A 19,842-nucleotide genomic window follows, 5' to 3' on the forward strand; every position below is an offset into this window, starting at 1 on the left:
ATTAGGACCCGCTGGGTCGGAATTATAACCAGGTTTAAGGTGAGCCTACTTAGCTGCTCTATACTTTTCTTTACATGTCTCTACTAAATAATTAATGAGAGATATTCTCTAGTTTGGATTATAATATATATTCCTTTTGGTTCCTTGGTGCCTTCTGCAGGTCTGATGTGTTTGAAATACATAGAGAAGGTAGGGGTTTTCACTAACCTCCTACACGTCCATTCTCACGCGTGCTTTTTACAATGGTGTTTTAGAGGTTAGATTAAATCCCTCTCAGAGGTACACCCACACACTGCTTATGCCGTTCACGCACAATCGCTTATGAACAATGCATGAAAATAGTTTTACACAACCACATCACTGCGACCTGTTTCACCACTCTTAAAGGTAATATGAGGGACCCATTTTTTGCACGTGCTATCTGAATGACATTTCTTTTTCTTTCTTTGTCAAGACTTTTCAAAAAAACACAATGAGAGTTCGTTATTACACATTTTCAATGATTGGGCCGTTCGGGATACACTCTATTCTTACATGGCGAGGTTCCTATGTAACCAATTTGAATGATGGTTGCATGTCCCACCGTTTTTGTAATGTCACTAAGGATTACAATTGATCTTGCGATTGACAATACTGTACATATCTGTGACATGCATTCCATATATGTTCTTTTCTCCAGCCCTGAAGAAGTCAGGGGCGACTTGGCCCCGTGACGAAACACGTGTTGGCTGGCTGTTGATACAAACCCACCATAAACAGAAGGATTAAAACAGAAAATCTGAACAGTGTGATCCTTTAATGTCTTCCGTTATATTATTGTATTAACTGTAAACCAATTGCTATTACGCATGCCATACAAACTTAAACGTGTGCACAGTGTGGTTATATTATCCTAATCTTGCCAAAATGGTTCATTTGGGTAGAAATAAATTCTTAATGAAGAGAATCCTTAACAATGCGTTAAGTTTTACCTTCTGAATTGCTGCTTTTCCAGACTTAGGACTCCTAAACTATACTACCGTTTTTTATGACAAGTGACTCCTACACCTTGTAGTCCTGTCTGATGTAACATTTCCTATACACTGATTTACACATGTATGATTGTCTCTGTGCAATGTGTGTATGATGTAAAGTGCTCTGACACCTTACACTGGTATGAGTGGTGCTATAAAACTAAATGAATCTGAGTGGTTATGGGGACTTGAAGAACACTGTTAAAGGGTGGTGGTGGGGGAATCCGTGGCATGGGTGGTCATTGGGGGGGTGGAGGGGCCAACAAACGTTGTCGCACAGGGCGCCACCAGTGTTAAAGCCGGCCCTGACCCTACATCTCTACAGAGACAGTTAAAAACAGCTGTAGGATACTTAGCACAAAAACCTAGGAATATAAAAGACTACTTAACATTGCTCAAAACACCCTCTACACCAAATATAGAACTTGCAAAACATGCGTCACTGCTTCTTCAGTGTATAAATGACATCTCAAAAAGACAATATTAAAAACAGTTGATGCTTGATGTTGTGGTAATATCACTTGTTACTGCCCCTGGTGCTGCTGACACCTCAGGGAGCTCGTGCTGCGGCGCTGCACATTTTGCAGCTGACTACAGGGACATCTAGTAACGACCCGAGGTACTGCACCCTCACGCTTGTAACGCAAGGCTACAGCCTGTTGTGCTCATTTTCCAAACAAAAATAGATGATGAAGAAATCATTGGTGCGGGAGAAGAGGAAGTGCTGCAATGTTTTGATTTCCACATTCATGACGATTTTAATTGTGATGAGAATATAATATTATACTGTAGTTTGGAAACTTAGGTTCGTGGTAGGGTCGCACCACCCGCGGAGCCAGAAAGCACAAATAAATGGACATATTTTTCAACAGGTGAGAGAGATTGCGCTTAAAACGCATTGGACTCTCGGAACAGACATGAATCCTTTTGCAAAGACAAGTAACAAAACGATTGGAAAAGAGAGGGGCTGCCATTTATGCAGCCAATCAAACAAGAAGGCTAGGTTCCCTCATAGGATATCCGTGCAGGAAATTACGTCTGCAAGAACCACAATCCTCCTAGAAATTTGCATGACCAGAATCCTTTGCAAAGGAACAACAACTGTGATTTTGTTCTCGTCTGAATACATGCATTCTTTAAGAATAAACCATATAATATTACTGTTTTCCTTCATTTGTCCATCTATCATATTTAAGGATGTTTAAGAACCTGCATTTGAACAGCCATAATATCAGAGTGACTCAAGTTGTGTTTGTATCCTTTTTGCAATCCTTTTCTCTTTTCCATTGCTTTCGATCACTGTACCACGTGTGACAGTGTTAAAGCTACTGGATTGAAAATTTTTGTAAGATTTCTGCTACGCAGGAATCTGATATACTTGGGTTAAAAACAGTCCTGGTCATGTTTAATTTGTGTTACGCTTTGGTATTCGTGATGATGGCAGAGGGTTACAATCCAGCTCTGTCACTGGGCTGTGCTGCTGTTTCTCCATTGTCTTGCTTTTTAACAAAGAAAACATGGCTGTGGTATGTATGTTAGGGTTTCTCCTATGGTGCGTATGCTGCTGGATCGGATCACATGTTGTATGTAGTTTGTGGGCTTGCGCTTTCTGCTTAGGGACTTGGTGGCAGATTTACAAGAAAGTGACTCAGAGTGGAACGCAAACATATTCTAGATTACTAATGGTCGTGCCATAGTTTGTCTGAATAACCATTTCTGGATCACGATGGAACCACACCCCGAGGTATTTGACTGGATCTGATCGCCATTCAAGAGGGTATTCTACTTGATGAGGAAGAGTAGAGTCCGTTAGAGACACGATGAGGGATTTAGTCCAATTAATGCAAACCAGAGTGGCGCCCAAATTTAATATATTCTCGGAGCAGCGGGGGACAGAGTAGTAGCGGGATTTTTAACATAGAGCACCATATCGTCTGCGTATAGTGAAATATTTAGTGGCCGTTGTAGAAATTGTATCGCATCACATTTATGACCCTGTTGTATTTTACAGGCCAGTGGTTCTAAGGCTATGGCAAAAAGTATGGGGGACAGGGGGCAGCCCTGTCTTGTACCTCGTTCAATGTTGATGGGGTCCGACACATATTTATTAACTTGTATACGCGCTGTGGGTTTCGTGTATAGTATTTGGATCCACTGTAAAAAAAAATGGGGGGGAACCCCATCCTATATAATATAGTATGAAGATAGGAACATTCGATGGAGTTGAACGCTTTTGCTGCGTCCAACAAAACAGCAATCGCCGGGCTATCCGGGGCGAAATAGTGGGATAGCGTGAAGAGCGTTCGGGTATTATGGGCGGTGGACCGAACGGGAATATATCCGGACTGATCCGGCAGTACAATATTGGCAAATAACGGTTGCAGTCTTTGCGCAAGCAGCTTTGCCAATATTTTAGTATCAGTGTTTATGAGGGATAACGGCCTATTGATTCACACTTCTTTGGGTCTTTATTAGGCTTCAATAGAGCAATGATCATGGCCTCTCTTAACGTGGGGGGGAGAATTGTATTGCTCTGGGCATCACCATACATTTGTACAAGGTGGGGTGCAAGTAGGTCTATGTATGCCTTATAAAATTCGCTTGCAAAGCCGTCCGGCCCCGCCGCCTTACCATTTGGCAGAGACTTTACTATTTCCGTGACTTCTTCTGTAGTCGACGGTTGCGCTAGATACTCCCTCTGGGCATCTGATAGCCAGGCCAACTCTATATCTTCCAAATATGTCATAACCTCTGCTGGTGCGGCCGTTTCACTTGACTTATAAAGATCAACGAATGTGTTCATAAACGCTGTGAGTATGCTTTGTGAATCATAGTGGGACACGCCATCCTCATCTTTTATAGAAAGTACTGTTTGTGCCTTATGCTCCGTGCAGATTTTGCTTGCCAAAGTGTGCCCCGGTCTGCCTTCCTCGCCATATGTTCGTGCTACGTGTCGTTTTGAGATATATTTGAGTTCGTCCTCAGCAAAGTCTTGATACTCTGACAAAATTGTCCTAATATCACCGAGGGCTGACATGTTATTTGTCTGCTCATATTCTCGCTCTAAGGCACTTAGTCTACATTCTCGTTGCGTGAGTTGAGCGCGGATATGGCTGAGAAGGCCTGTGTTAATGATGGAGCGGGTAAAATGTTTGCTTTTTATATACCCAATCCATTTATATAAGTTTATATTAAAACGAATAATAATTAATTCTAATAATTAATTGATTGATGTGATGGTACTAAACCAACCTTATCAACCAAGAGAATACACGTGGGAATGCATTTGCATGGCTAAAATAATAAGTGAACTAAGTTTGTACGCATATTAAAATAAGTGTTGAGGAGGAGCCTAGCGCGCAACCAATATGGACGCGTAGGCACAGGGCTCCCGGGACCCTCGCGGCCTCCCACGTCTATCCTGGCTATAATCCTGTTATTCGGAAGGAATATTACTGGTGAACCGAAGCGGAGGTGATTCCCGTTTTCGGGACTTAAATCGGACTTTGGGAACTCGACTTATCCTGTGCTCCAGAAAGAGGCCTGCTCCGTGGCACCACCCCGGACTTGGGTTGGCACTGTCCCCGAGCTCCAATTGAACAACAACGGCACTAGGGTCTTGGGCTGGCATCCCCCCCCTGGTTTCACTTTCGTTTTTGACTTTCCTCTACGAGTCTGGTGGCAGGCGCTCACAGTCGCCCGGAGTTTGGACCGAGCTGTAGCGGTCGAGTGGCATTGACAAGGGGGCTGCCCATCAGTCAGGTGGACTCCCCAGGGTGAGTGCTGCGTCTAACAAGTGTACTGGATCCGCCCTCCCTGCTGAGTGATGACCCGGCTGGACGGCGACAAGCACAAGTCTAGAGCTCCCCGGAGGGGTAGCTACGTACAAGCAAACAACATGGACCGCTATGCCCAGCAGAAGGGATCTCCCGGATCGAGTGGACTTTCAGATACAGCCAAGGAGGGCCCGTCACCCTCGACGGAATTGACACTACAAGACGTCATGGGTGCCATCGACGCCATGAAGGCCTCGGTCGGCCAGCAATTCGACTCGCTGGCTCACAAGCTGGACACCGTGTTGATCGATATCAACTTACTTAAGGCTGATCTGTCGAAAACTAGTGAGAAGGTCAAATCACTCGATCTTACGTCATCGGGCCTCAAGACGGATGTCTCGGAACTGCAGACGGAGATCCGTAGTTTGCGGGCCCTCAGCGACCTCTCTGCCAAGAGACTGGAGGATTTTGAAAGCAGGGCCCGGCGGAATAACGTACGCATTATCGGTGTGCCGGAGCGGTCGGAGGATGGGCCGGTCGATCTCTTTGTGGAAGATCTGATCCTGACCAAATTAGCGCCGAAAGGCCTCAGCAAATTCTTCACGGTGGAGCGGGCACACAGAGTCCCGGGGGGCCGGCCGAGCCGCGACCTATCATTGCCAGGATATTCAACTTCAGGGACCGTGACGCAATCCTGCAGGCCTCCCGTGTGCATGGCCCGACGAAATATGACAATGCGGATATCAGTTTCTATCCTGACTTTACACAATCGGTGCAAAAACAGCGAATGGGCTTCATGACTGTCAAGCGGCGGCTGAGGGACATGGGCTTGAAGTACTCTTTGCTTTTCCCGGCCAAGTTACGCATTGAATTGGAAGAACGGACTCATTTTTTCGACCGGCCCGAGGCGGTCGAGGAGTGGCTTGACACCTTGCACCGTCGGCACGGCGGGGAGGAACGAGCTGCGGATGTGGGCGGTGGATCAGCAGACCAAGGGTGAACGAATGACTTGTGGTTCCTTGACAATTTTGGGCTCACCCCCGACTTGGGTTTGATGTACTGGTTTTTCTTTTCTAGGACTGCATTACCCTTCCTTCATCATTGGGAGGCTGCGGGGTATCTGGTGAGACTCTTCCTCCTCGGGTGGGGTTTTCTTCTTTCTTTCCGTAGAGTAGGTTCATGGGGGGCGACAGGCACACTGCGAGTTGGGGTGGCTTAATGGTCTTTTGCAGGGGTGCAGGGTGGGGGGGTTTGTAGCGGGAGTTGGGGGGGTAGTGGTAGGGGTGTTGTTTTTGTGTGGTGTTCGTTTTGTACCGGGCAATCATTGTGCTGTTTTTAGCTCTCATCGTGGGTGGGGTGTCCGTTGCTGTGGGGATGGGGGGTAGGGGATTGCGCATTTTAACATGGAATGTAAATGGTTTGGGGGACCGATTGAAGCGAGGGGTGGTGCTACAATATTTGAAACGTCACTCTCCTGATGTGGTTCTGTTGCAGGAGACGCATTTGGTGGGACACTCATGCCATGCTATGAATAGAAAGGGCTACCGTTTGGTGGCCCACTCTGGTTTTACAACCGGCTCCAGAGGGGTGGGCATTCTGGTTCGATCCTCTCTCCCGCTGGAAATTGATGAGGTAACACATGATGACCTGGGGCGCTACGTGGTGTTGGTGGGCCGGTGGGAAGGACAGACTTGGTGTTTGGTTTCAGTTTATGTTCCCCCGGGGTTGCAAACCACTACCTTTGCGGACTTGGGAGGGTTGCTGCTTGGGCTCCCGGAGGGCCTCTTGCTGGTGGGTGGTGACTTCAATTCTGTGGTGTCGGGTAGAGAGGATCGGCACCCTCCCAGAGACCTCCCTGGGGCGCACTCTTGGCTGGGTGGCTTTATCGACACTATGGGGCTTGTGGACTGTTGGAGATCAATGCATCCGGGGCTCGCCCAATTTACATTTCACTCTGGCGTCCACGGCTCCTTATCTAGATTGGACTATGTGCTGATGCCGGCCGCCCAAGCCCAAATGATCGGGGAGGTCAGACATCTGGCCCGGGGCATCTCTGACCATTCCCCGGTCCTGCTCCACTTAGATGTGGCCATGGGGGCAGAGGGGAGGGTGGCCCCGATTAATCCCTGGTATTTGCATGACCCCACGACTCGTGCCCTTTTGGTTAAGTCTCTGGACCGCTATTTCGAGGAAAATCAGGGTTCGGTCTCCTCGGTCGTAACGTTGTGGGAGGCTTTCAAGGTGGTCATCCGTGGGCAGGCCCTATCTTTGATCTCCCATGCTAAGAGGCGTAAAACTGAGGAGGTGGTACGCCTGGAGTCGGACATAACTGACTTGGAAGAAGATCTCGGGCGGGGGGTCACACGGGACAAACTCCATGCCCTTGGCCTGAAGCAAGCGGATTACAAGGCGTTGGTTACGGATGCCGCTAAGCTCGCTAGTAGGGAGCAACAGGGGCGCTTGTATGATGTTGGTGACAAGGCTGGAAGGTTGATTGCATGGTTGGAGAGGAGAGAACGAGCGAGTCGTGTGGTCCCGGTGATTGTGCGTGCTGATGGTGTGAGTGTTACGGATCCGAGGGAGATTGTGGGCTGCTTTGCGGACCACTTGCGGGACGTCTACTCTCCGGTCTCGGAGAGGCCAGAAGAGGACTCTTGCCAATTGTTGCGAGATATTGCTTTGCCGTGCCTTTCGGTCGATGATAAAGAACTGCTGGACACGGCGCTTACAAACGATGAGATAGCGTCGGCGATTCGCTCGGTCCGTTCAGGAAAGGCTCTCGGCCCTAACGGCCTTCCGATCGAGCTTTACAAGCTTCGTCCAGATAAGTTGGCGCCCCATCTCCGCGAGATGTTTCTTGCATCCCGAGAGGCCGGCGCCCTGCCGCATGATCAACGTCTAGCGACCATTGTGGTGCTCCATAAAGAGGGCAAGCCGCGTGATTGCTGTGCGTCTTATAGGCCCATCTCACTCCTAAACGCTGAACCTAAGATTCTCGCTAAAGTGCTCGCTAATCGTCTGATTAAAGTCATCGGTGACCTGGTACATCCGGACCAGTCTGGTTTTATTCCGCATTGCAACACTGCGCTGAACCTGCAGCGCCTCCATGGAGTCCTCGCGAGAGTTGACTCTATTCGGGAGCCTGCCGTTTTGGCGTCACTGGACGCCACGATGGCGTTTGACACGCTGGAATGGCCGTATCTCTGGGCGGCACTGGCTAGGTTTGGTTTTGGACCTGGGTTCATTGGATGGGTGAAGTTGTTATACGTGGAACCACTGGCGCAGGTGGTGGTGAATGGCAGAGTCTCTGCCCCCTTTTTGCTTAACAGGGGCACGCGGCAGGGTTGCCCCCTGTCCCCGCTTCTCTTTGCTCTTGCGTTGGAGCCCCTGGCGGCGTGGCTCCGGTGGGAACCCTCCATGACGGGTATTCGGTGGACACCGACGTTTGAGGATCGCGTATCACTCTACGCAGATGATATTTTGCTCTATCTCACATCCCCGCGGAAATCGTTGATAGTGCTATTTGATGTACTGAACTCCTTCGGTCGCAATTCGGGGTTTGTCATTAATTGGGTGAAATCCTGTGTTTAGGTGCTGGTTGGCGACCCCCCTCTTCTCCCGCGTGGCTGTCCGATTCAGATTTCACATTCTGGATTTAAATATCTGGGTATCCACGTGTCCCTCGATCCGGCGGTCCGTTATGCTCTGAATCTGTTGCCCCCGCTCCAGCGACTGCGGGCCGATGTAGCTCGTTGGCGTAGGCTCCCGCTGTCGCCGCTTGGCCGGGCAGCCTTATTCAAAATGATGTCTCTTCCACGCTTTTTGTATGCATTGCAGAATACGCTGGACGTGGTGCCCGCCCGATACTTTAGTGAGGTAGAGAGCTTACAGAGGCAGCTAGTTTGGGATGGGAGGCCGCGCATTGTTCTCGCTAAACTGACTCTACCGTGGTATGATGGTAGCATAGCCCTCCCTGATATTAGACGATATTATTGGGCGTCCCAGTTGGTGGCGGTGAATCATGGGACATACGGCCCGGCGGTGAACCCCGCGTACGAGATGGATAAGCTGCTGTTGCCGGGCAGAGATTTCAATAGGGCGCTTTACTCTACGAAGGGAAGTGCTAAATTGACCGGTCCTACGAAAAACGCGGTGCGCGCCTGGCATTGCGCCACCGCTGCTACGGGATGGACGGGCCGTCTGTCTCGTGCGACTCCACTGTATGCGTCGGATGCGTTGGGAGGTCTATGGCGTTCGAAAGGCTTTGAGAAGTGGGATTTGATCGGAATTAGTCGTGTGGGGGATCTTTGGACGAAGGGCACTTTTAAATCGTTTGAAGCTCTTCAGACGGAATATAAGCTGAGCGATAGGGAGTTCTTTCGTTATGCGCAGATGCGCCATGCGCTACTTTCCGCTTTCCCGAATCCTGCAGTTGTCCCCGAGGCCTCCCCGTTGGAAGATCGTTTGCTTGATGGTTACCTGCCAGATAGTACTATCTCCCTGATCTACAAAAAACTGATTAACACTCGGGCGGACCTCCTCACGCATTTGCGAGAGGTCTGGGTCGCTGATGGCCTAGAGTTGGATGATGAGGATTGGGTCGCGGCCATAGCCTCACCGAGGGAGGTGGCTATACCGGCTCGCCTTCGATTTGTGCAGTTGAAGATACTACATAGGGTCTATGTCACCGGTCCCCTCTTGCTTCACATGGGTTACACAGATGATGGTCTATGTCGGCGTGGTTGTGGCTTGCTTGGTACTTTTCTTCATATTCTGTGGGAGTGCCCGAAGGTGATACGTTTCTGGACTGGTGGACATGCAGTGATGGAGGAGGTTACGGGTGTGGCGCTGCTCCCTGAAGCTCGGCGATGTGTGTTGAATGTATGGGAACCGACTGACTGCGATGTGGCACAGGAACGCTGGGTGACTTTGGGCAACATGATCGCTAAAAGGGACATTGCGCAGCTCTGGGGGTCCGGCCGGCCCCCCACAGTTGCGAAATGGAAAGAAAACATGGATTGGTGCATGTTCCGAGAGAAGACGGTTTACGTGGCCAGGGGCAAGCCTAGGGCATGGAGTAAGATGTGGGGTCCCTGGAATTCCTATCGGGGGAATATCTGCACCCCCCCCTTGGTGGTCGTACCAGACGTGACGATGTCCCCTTGACTTTGAGGTTCCTGGTCGCTTTGCGGGATTGATGCCCGCTCCTCTCCCGGCCCCCCCCTGCCCCCTTTTTCACACGAATATCTGTGTAATTGGCTGAGTTGTCGCTGTTGTCCCCCGCCCATGAGAGAGCAAGTCCCTATTCATGGAGTTCTTTTGCCTGGTATAAGTTTCTTTTTGTTGTTTTCTTTATAAAATAGTTAATAAGAAACCTTTCTGTAGTACTATGTTCAGTTGTGGGCGGCTGCAGCCGTTATGCGTGCGGCTCGCTCCGACTCTTGTGACTGCTGTATTATTGTCTTACATTAGCGGCCGGCCCATGCGGTTGTAGGCCCATGACTGTGAATATTCGATGTGTAAATAAAGGTTTTCAAAAACAAAAAAAACAACAACAAAAAATAAGTGTTGCTTGAGCAGTGTTAATGTGATTTGCACTTAAATAAACCAGCATTAACGGCTTTGAATGTTGCATATGGCTAGATAAATATATACACATAAGGGTATTAGCAAGGGAATAACACTGTTTTAATCATTTCTATGTATTAATTTCGATTTTGTGTTTCTTTGCTTAAAGTTGACTATTCTGGCCTACCAAAAGATGGCTGCCAACTGAATCCTAACTAAAGTACATGACTTCATAAATTAAGCAATGGAGAAAGGCGCCTGCACTGACTTCGTTCGTGTCCTTTCCATGACCCGACAGACCAGGCCCATGAAGACTACCCTGGGCGTAGTGCCAATGTCCCTGAACGTGAAGCAATTGTTGCCAATGTGGAAAATGAACTACCAAAAGCCACCTATTTACAATAGACTGATACTTTCTTGACTTAGGAACAGCCTTTCCCATACGCCTAAAATTGATCTTCATCCACATGTGAAAATTTGACAATGTTTCTTAAATGTATTGAGACGTAGTTGAATTCAGCCAATCCGTGACCTGGGAATAAAGAAAATGTTACTGTTATATGTAAATTTTAGTATAAATATTAGTAGTCTAGAGAGGGAAGTATTCGCTGCTACTCTACCATGCTACCCCATGCGACACTCTATGCTGCTCTTCGCTAGAGATCCTTATGCTGACGGAAGAGGACGAGGACTTTAGAACTCTGATGAACTTTCTGAGGACCAGTTCTGACTTAGAAAACGACGATTAGCCAGAATAGGTAAATATGACAAAAGATAATATGGCATTATTAGGTTTTAACCTGCATTTTTATTAGATAAAGAAAATCATTATTTGAAGAACTGTGTCGGGTGATTATTTCTTGAAATGTTTTATTGATTAATATGAGAATTAGAGTCATAAAATTCTAAATCAACTAAATAATCCAATTGGCCTCCGGATGGAGGAACTGTTAGGGTAATTCAGTAAAGTGGTTTTCCTCTATCCAAGTGAAATAGTTGTAGTTCGGGATTGGATAGCAAATGGGTTACCTGTGAAATTTTGGTCTTAGGTACCAGGAAACCAATTGGTATGCCGATAACGCTTATCACTGAAAAGGTAGCAGGTGTTCTCTGAGCTTGTTAGAAGGACAAAGCAGAGGTAAGCGCTGTTTTGTTAACGTATGTTATAATTCTGTAGTAGGACAGACTGCTCGCTGTTCTCGGAAAAGGCAGGATTCTGTGTGAATGAACTATATTTTCTTGTGTAAAAGTGCGTGAATGAAATAGCATTCGGATTGATTGCGGAACTCTGGATTTATTTCTCAGGAGCACTGCGTTTCCACCTATGTGTCTTAATTCCGGAGAAAACAGTTAAGTGATGCTTGATAGAAGGGTGAAGTAGAGGGATGCGCTACTTTGCCAACGGACGTAACGATTCTGTAGTAGGGCAGAGGTAGGTGCTGCTCTCGGGAAAACAGAATTCTCATGGGAAAGGTCTTTTGCTATTCTGTGGTTAGCGGAGCAGACAATGGAGATGTTTGTACGTTGTAACTAACAAGTATTGTAAAATTGAAACAAAGTCTACCGAGTAGTTTTGTAAAGGAGGGGTAGACTGGAGACAGGAGTCAGGAGCAGGAGCTGCTGCAGCGACTGTTGACGTCAGGAGGACCGCGCTGGGATTGGACAGCTAGTCAGTGACGTAAACGCTCCAGGATTGGTGCGTTAGTGTGAGTCGCGCAGGGATTGGAGGTTGTGACAGTGACGTAGACGTTCCAGGATTGGTGCGTAGGTGAGAGTCGCGCTGCTATTGGACTAGAGACCGTATAGGTGACAATAAACCCTAGGGGTTCACGGAAGAGAGGAAGATGTATTATCATTCAGCCGAAAAGAAGAAGAAATCCCTATTTAGTAAAATCAAGGGGTGGTTTGTCAAAGACAAAGAGATTGTAACAAGGGAAGGACAGTTAATTCCTCCGACAAAGACCCCCGCATCCTTTATGGTTGCGAAATATGGGTATCATACTTGCATTTGGTTAGACAATTGGGCAAAATATACAAGGGATGACGGAGTTTTTGCATTTCCGGAACATGGTTCATTTAATTTGGCAATTTTGAGGAATTTACGTGAAAGGATGATGGGATTAGACCCTCGTCCTAGACCTACACAGTTTGAGGCATTGACTGAGTGGGAAAAACAGAGAAATGGCAGTAGGTACCGATACATGTTTGGACGGCCAAATGATCGCGAAACTCACTGTGACCGAATGAGAAGGTGGCGAGACGCAAGTATGACTGAAGGATTGTTTCCAGTGAGAACTGCAGAGGAAAGTGTGGGAAGAAAATGCCTAGAAAAGAAAAATCATGTAGAAACCCGGAGGTATGGGGCAAACGAAATGGATGACGACGTCTTAGATGATATGTTTTACAAAAGCCCACCTCCGTACAGGCAGGAATCAGAAACGCCAACCGCAGATACACCAGTGAGGGAGACTCTGAGAATCATTAAGACAGAAGATGTGACTCCGGAGGTAAAGAGAAGGAACTCTCTTAGGGAACGGGGAAAGGAAAATAGGGTAGAGAGTGAAAATTCCAGGGAATTAGCAGAAACCACAATAGAGCTGACAGAGAAAATAAGAGAATTGACGAAAAATCTGGAAGCAGTTACAGTCCCTGTGACCATAGGTCCTGTTATGCCTATTTTTGAGAAGCAGAAAGAAAGTGAGCGTGGTCTAACAGTTCCTTATGTGAGCAGTAGACCAGCGGAACAGCCCCAAATGCAAGCGAGGGAGAATCCTTGGAGACACACCATGAGGGAAGGTGGATTGAATATGTCAAATAACCCGTTTTACAGTCATGATTTAATAGAAAAAGACAGAATAGTAGGAGGATCAATATTAGAACCACAGAGAATGACAGACCCAGGCAACGTAGAAAAATCAGTGGGTATAACTACAGATGAATTGAGTGAATGGTTGAAGAGTCTACAGGGAAAAGAGAAAGAACCCCAAACTATTGATGTGGCAAAATTACGCATGGTGCTAGAAGAACTAATAGTAGGGACAATCCCCACAGAAAAGCTAAAAAATTACCAGGATGAAGAACTATTGTTTTTGTGCAAAAGCGTCACCTGGAGAGCAAAAAATTAGCATGACAGACTAGCAGAAATAGCAAGTGAAATGGGAATTGACATAGACAAGGTAAAAGCTTTACAGAAGCCACATCGAGTGGATTTCACAGAAAAAGATATTGAATATCTGAACCCTGCAGGACGAATAGTCCAGATTAAGGATATAATCACAGTGTTAAGGAAATGGGGAGATGTGGACAAATGGAAAAGCAGGTGGTATAGGAAGCGGGATAACACCTCAGACAGAACATTTCCAGCATTTCCTGTGAGAGAAAAGGAAAAGGTGGTGACAGAGTTCCCCATGAGAGAGATTCCAGGAGGGGGATATGTGCATGTCCCATGGACCAGACAGGACATATTGTCATTTACAAATGATTTCCCTCGGTTACGGGAAAAGCCAGTCGAGTGGTACAGACAGGTAGACAGATTTGTTAAATTGTCAAAAGTGCTGTGGATTGATCTGAATAGTCTGTTTGATATAATAGTACCAGCAGACTTGTGGGCAGAATGCAAAATAGTCATAGATTGGCCAACCAAAGAATACCCGAGAGATCCCAAAACAGGAGCACCAGACCCGGAAGTAATGAAGAAATATGAACAGGTCATGGTGTTCTTGAAAAACAAAGTGCCTCCCAAAGAAACAGACTGGGTTAAAATAGATCGAACACATCAAGAAGCGAAAGAGTCAGTTCACGCATACTATGAAAGGCTGATTTTAGCTTTCAAACAGTTCAGTGGAGATGACAGTCTGGGAGAAAAAGACCTGAGTCATTTTGTGTACAGATTTGTGTATGGTCTGCGTCCCGAAATTGGGGACATGATTAAGCAGCACACCGTGGACTGGCAGAGCAAGAAAATAGACGAGATCTTGAGGCATGCTAAATACTTTAGTGATGAGATTGAGGCAAAGCAGTGAAAACTAAAAGAAAAGGCAATGTGGGCTCAAGTGAAGGTTGCAGAGAGACAGGAAGCTCAGCTGGTAGAACAAGCCAATAATCCAGGAAATAAACCAAGGTTTGGCCCAGGCAAGGGGAAGGGTAATATAGAAGAAGCCAAGAGGAAGTTCCCATGCCACAATTGCGGTAGGTTAGGGCATTGGAAATCCGAGTGTAAATATCCACCGAGTACTAATAATGAAAATCCATCATTGAATCCACAGGTGCTGTGTGAGGGGAGTGGCCCACCGCCGCAACAGCAGAAGGCTGTTAACCCACAGAATCAGGTGCCAAAACCAACCTTACCGCAGAGCCGTAACACCCAGGGATATAGTAAGGAGACGGGATTCTACAATGAAGAACAGATAAACAAACTGCAACGCGCGAACGCTGTGTCACAATATTGGCTGCAAAATGAAGAGAGTGAGTCAGAAGAGATTTATTGACGGTGCCGAAAAGAGGAAGCAGGGTGCGTACTTGGCGCATCTCTAGAAATAGATCAGACAGGACCATTTGTAGATGGGAAAATTAATGATGAACACATTACTTTCCTAGTAGACACTGGAGCTACGCGATCTACTGTCAGATCAGCAGACGTGAAAAATCTTCCTCTTTCGGACGACACAGTCCAAGTAGTTGGGGTATCAAACACCCAGATTAGAACGTACCTTACTGAACCGGTAAAGGTCAGAATAGGGAAATTTTCAGACATGCACCGATTTGTGGTGTGTGACACCAGTCCTGTGAATTTGCTAGGTAGAGATTTGTTGTGCAAAATGAATTGCACCATATTCTGTACACCAGACGGAATAGCCTTTGAAACACCAGATGAGGATGTTCTGTATAAAATGACCATAGCTAACGGAGAGAGTGAGGTTGCTGGAACCTATGCAATATTCAATCCAGATGAATTGCCCCCAGAATTGAAACAGACCGTGAAGGCAGCAGTCTGGGATTTCACTGGAGAAGATGTAGGCCTGATGAGAAACGTAGACCCAGTGAGAATCGCTGTAAAGGAAGGAGCAGTTCACCCAAACATTCCACAATACAGACTGACACCCGAAATAATTGCAGGAGTAACTCCTTTGATTGAGAAAATGATCCAGCAAGGAGTGTTAAGAGAAATATTGAGCAGTCCATGTAACTCGCCTATAATGGGACTGAAAAAGCCAAGTGGGAAGTTCAGGATTGTGCAAGATTTGAGAAAGATTAACAAGATTGTTGTGTCATGTTGTCCCATTGTTCCAAATCCATCAGTAATTTTATATCAGATCCCTCATGATGCAGAATGGTACACAGTAATTGATTTGTGTCATGCTTTCTTTTCCATTCCGTTGCATCATGACAGCCAGCCGCTTTTAGCATTTCGATTTGGAGAGCGTATTTTGGCATGGTGCCGAATCCCACTGGGGTATACAGAGAGCCCCTCCATTTTCAATCAGTTGTTGAAGAAATCTCTAGAGAGTCTTATCATGCCTGAGAATTCAGTGTTGGTCCAATATATTGACGACCTATTAGTGGCGTCAAAGACACGGGAGGCCTGTGAAACAGACACCATAGCTTTGTTGAATCATTTGGCAGATGGAGGACTGAAGGTATCTCCGACAAAATTGCAGTACTGTAAAAAAGAAGTACAATATTTGGGTCATACTATCGAAAAAGGGCTGAGAAAAGTAACAATAGACAGAATCAGAATCATTAGAGGAATGAGAGCTCCAATGACCCAAAGAGAGGTGAGGATGTTCCTAGGAATGGTTGGTTACTATCGTCAGTGGATAAGTAACTTTTCCCTGATTGCCAAACCATTGGTAAAATTGACGAAAAGTGAGGTTAAAGACCCCCTTGAACTGAACAAAGAAGAATTGGCAGCATTCAGACAGTTGAAGAACAGTCTTTGTCAAGCCCCAGCTCTGGGAATGCCAGATTATGAGAAAGAATTTGAACTATACTGTAGTGAAAGAAACGGATGTGCACTCTCAGTGTTAATACAGAAACATGGAAGACAAAGGAGACCAGTGGCATATTTCTCGTCAATGTTAGATCCAGTGGCGATAGGTTTGCCAGGATGTCTGAAAGCAGTAGCGGCTACATGTCGAAGCCTAGAGCAGAGTGAGGGAATCGTGATGGGATATCCAGTAAGAGTGTTTGTACCTCACAGTGTGGCGATCCTTTTAACAAGGAGTCGAACACAGTTCATGTCACATAGTCGGCTGACTAAGTATGAGAAGGTCATCCTAGGTGCAACCAATGTGAGTCTGGAAAGATGTGTGAATGTGAATCCAGCTACACTTTTACCTGATGCAGAGAGAGTGGAGATAAGAGAGGACGTTGATCATGATTGTCTGGATGTGCTTGACTACTGCACGAAACCTCGACCTGACATAAGAGATCTGCCACTGCCAGAAAGTGATTATGTGTTTTTTGTGGATGGATCCTGTCTGAGAACAGATGAAGGAGTGTTGAGTGCAGCATATGCAGTATGCACAGTTTCAGCAGTTATAGAAGCATCAATCTTGAAAGGAGTTAAATCCGCTCAAGTAGCAGAAATAGTGGCATTGACAAAAGCATGCAAAATTGGGAGGAATGTGAGAGTGACTGTTATGACTGATAGCCAGTATGGCTTCGAAGTTGTCCACAACTTTGGCCAATTGTGGCTACAAAGAGGTTTCCTGACCTCAAGTGGAACTCCCATAAGGAATGCAGAAGTGGTTGGAAAATTGCTTGAGGCAATACAAATGCCCAAAGAATTGGCTGTGGTGAAATGTGCTGCTCATGGGCAGGGTAGTGATTACATCACTACGGGGAATCGCTTTGGGAATTGCCATGGCTCAGTATTGTGCCCGAAACCCATACTCAATTAATCGGTCAAAAGAAAAGGAAATGTCTTCTTGCTCCATAATGTTTACTAATGTTGTGGGAACATGGGATGAAGTGAGGCAGTTGCAGGATGAAGCAGTTGATGAGGAAATGAAGCAGTGGGTAAAAGCAGGTAGTGCACTCAGGGAAAAGGATCATGTGTGGGTCTATCGGGATGGAAGACCAGTAATGCCTGATAGCACGATGTCAATCATGGCACGGATGTATCATGGCCAAGGACATCTGGGAAGGGATGCCATGATAAGGGCTTTTAAGCAGACCTGGTACAATCCAAAATTCAGGTTGATAGCAGAAAGTCTCTGTCAAAGCTGCCTTATATGTCAACAGTACAATCCTGGAAGGAAAACTGTGGTGAGTCTAGGCACCATAGGCCGGGAGGGAGAACCTTTCACCAGAATGCAAGTAGATTTCATTGAAATGCCCCCTTATAACAAACTGAGGTATGTTCTGGTGGTAGTTTGTCTGTTCTCTAGGTGGGTGGAAGCATACCCAACCAGAAGAAATGATGGAATCACAGTGGCCAAGCTCTTGTTGAGGGAATTCATCCCAAGGTACGGGTTCCCAATAACCATAGAATCAGACAGAGGAGGACATTTTTACAATGAGATCATGCAATTGATTTGTGAAGCATTGGGTGTACAACAAAAACTACATTGTGCCTACCGACCAGAGGCTTCTGGTGTGGTTGAGCAAATGAATGGTACTATCAAAAACAGAATAGGGAAAATGTGTTTAGCCACAGGTATGAAATGGCCTGATGTCTTGCCTCTGGTTTTGATGACCATTAGGTCTACTCCAGACAGAACTACAGGTTTGAGTCCACAGGAGATCATCATGGGACGCGCCATGAGACATGTGTTTGTACCAGTCAACAAGCTGATGACTATAACTGATGACATGATTTTGGATTACTGTAAAGGCCTGGCTGACGCAGTCCATTCTGTGTTTCACCAGGTTGGAGCGGATGCCACCACACTTGAAAAGAAACCAGCCCATGATTTGAGCCCAGGGGACTGGGTTAGAATAAAAGTCCACAGAAGAAGAAATTGATTGGTTCCGAGGCGGGGAAGGCCAAGGCAAGTCATCTTGACCACAACAACTGCTGTGAAGTGTGCTGGACTGAAGAATTGGATACATGCGAGTCACACTTTGAGAGTTCCAAATCCAGCAGACAGTATTGGAAAAGAATATTTCGATGAATCAGAATCAAGTGATGAGTCAAGCAATGAGAATATAAAGTCAAAAGAAAATCCTGATATGGGGGAAAATGAGCCAAGACTAGTCCAGACTCCAAGAGAAGAAATTCTGAGGAAAAGATTGCAGATTTCAGATGGTTCAGATTCTGGAGGCGAACAGAACGCCAACGGTGAGCACAGAAAGAAGAAAAGAAAAGAAAAGAATGTCCAGTCAGAATTAACATTTACACCAAATGAGAGAATAGAAGAAGTTCCACCTGAGAAAATATTGGAGGGAGAAGAAGGGACAGTCACAGAGAGAGAGAGACAGATTGCGGAAAAACCCCGAGGAGGTGTAGGGAACTGCAACACCCAGCTAGGTGAAGGGACAAGTAGTCAGCATGAAAATTGCGTGCCGGAGACCCGAGGAGGGACAGAAGTAGGGCCAACCCAAGAGGTGGAAAAAGAGATTACTGAAAAAGAAAAGTCAAACGAGACAGAATCTGAAGACAGTAAAACTGAAATACCAGAGGGTCGAGTTCTAAGAAAGCGAACTTGGATTGAGGAAAGAAACAGTAAAGACGGCAAAACAAGAAGAAATGCTAAAGGAGATCTTTGGCCAAACAAAATTAAGAAACTGAGATATCGATTGACACGAGTCAAACCCTCAGAAGCTGAACAAGTGAATGAAGTAACTAGTCAGCATAAAGAGAAAGAGGGAGAGACAGAAATGTCGGAAGCAAACAAACGACCAAGAAAACCAAACCAGAAGTATAAGTCACCTGAATGGACGTACGTGGCACTGCCTGAACAAGGAGAAGAGGTAGATAGTCAAGGAAATCCAGAGGAGACTTTACTGAGAGTAATAAAGGAAGAAGAAACAGGGGAAATCCTGAGAGTTATCTTATCCGATATCGGAGAAGAAGCGGAAGATCAGGAAATCCTGTATGTGGATGACGAGAAAGAAGTGAAAAACGACGAGAGGCCAAGCTGAGTAATTTCAAACAGGTCCTTGTAGGAATACACAGGATTGAATAAGAAATTGAAGTATTTGGATCGCCTGATAAGGTTTTAGCTCTTGTGGGAAAGCTACAAGAGGCGGAGTAGAAGAGGCTAAGTCAAAAGACACGGTTAATTTTAACAAGATGGCTAACATAGATGATAATAAGAGTAGATGTACCTTCATGAGAAGATGGTGCAAGACATGTTGTTGTTGTACAGGACTATTAATGCTTCTTTGGAGCGTACTCGCTCCTTTGATCTCTTTCAAAGTAACTTTAGATACACTAACGGGACATACTGAGAATATGACTAACATAGTGAAAAGTTCACAGAAGGTAATACCAGTTAGAACAAGCACTGACCATATGCACCAGGATAGGTCAATAACTG

The 19,842-nt window shown here is 46.2% G+C and overlaps 1 protein-coding gene across 2 annotated transcripts in view; it reads left to right on the top strand.

Moving 5' to 3' along the window:
• The window catches only part of AKR1A1 (aldo-keto reductase family 1 member A1), a 1,289,949-nt gene that overhangs the window by 425,440 nt on the left and 844,667 nt on the right, over nt 1-19,842 (top strand). Inside the window, exon 3 of one of the 2 annotated variants that reach the window (XM_085602858.1) lies at nt 10,527-15,997. The exons of the other annotated variant lie outside the window; for it this stretch is intronic. Within the exon in view, the coding sequence (XP_085458984.1) occupies nt 12,202-13,482 (1,281 nt within the window). The 5' untranslated portion in view covers nt 10,527-12,201 and the 3' untranslated portion in view covers nt 13,483-15,997. Of the gene's footprint in view, nt 1-10,526; nt 15,998-19,842 lie in introns of those variants that run through there. 2 annotated transcript variants of the gene reach the window in all.

Source organism: Triturus cristatus, chromosome 4_2 (genome assembly GCF_964204655.1).
Source record: "Triturus cristatus chromosome 4_2, aTriCri1.1, whole genome shotgun sequence".
Classification (NCBI taxonomy): Eukaryota; Metazoa; Chordata; class Amphibia; order Caudata; family Salamandridae; genus Triturus; species Triturus cristatus.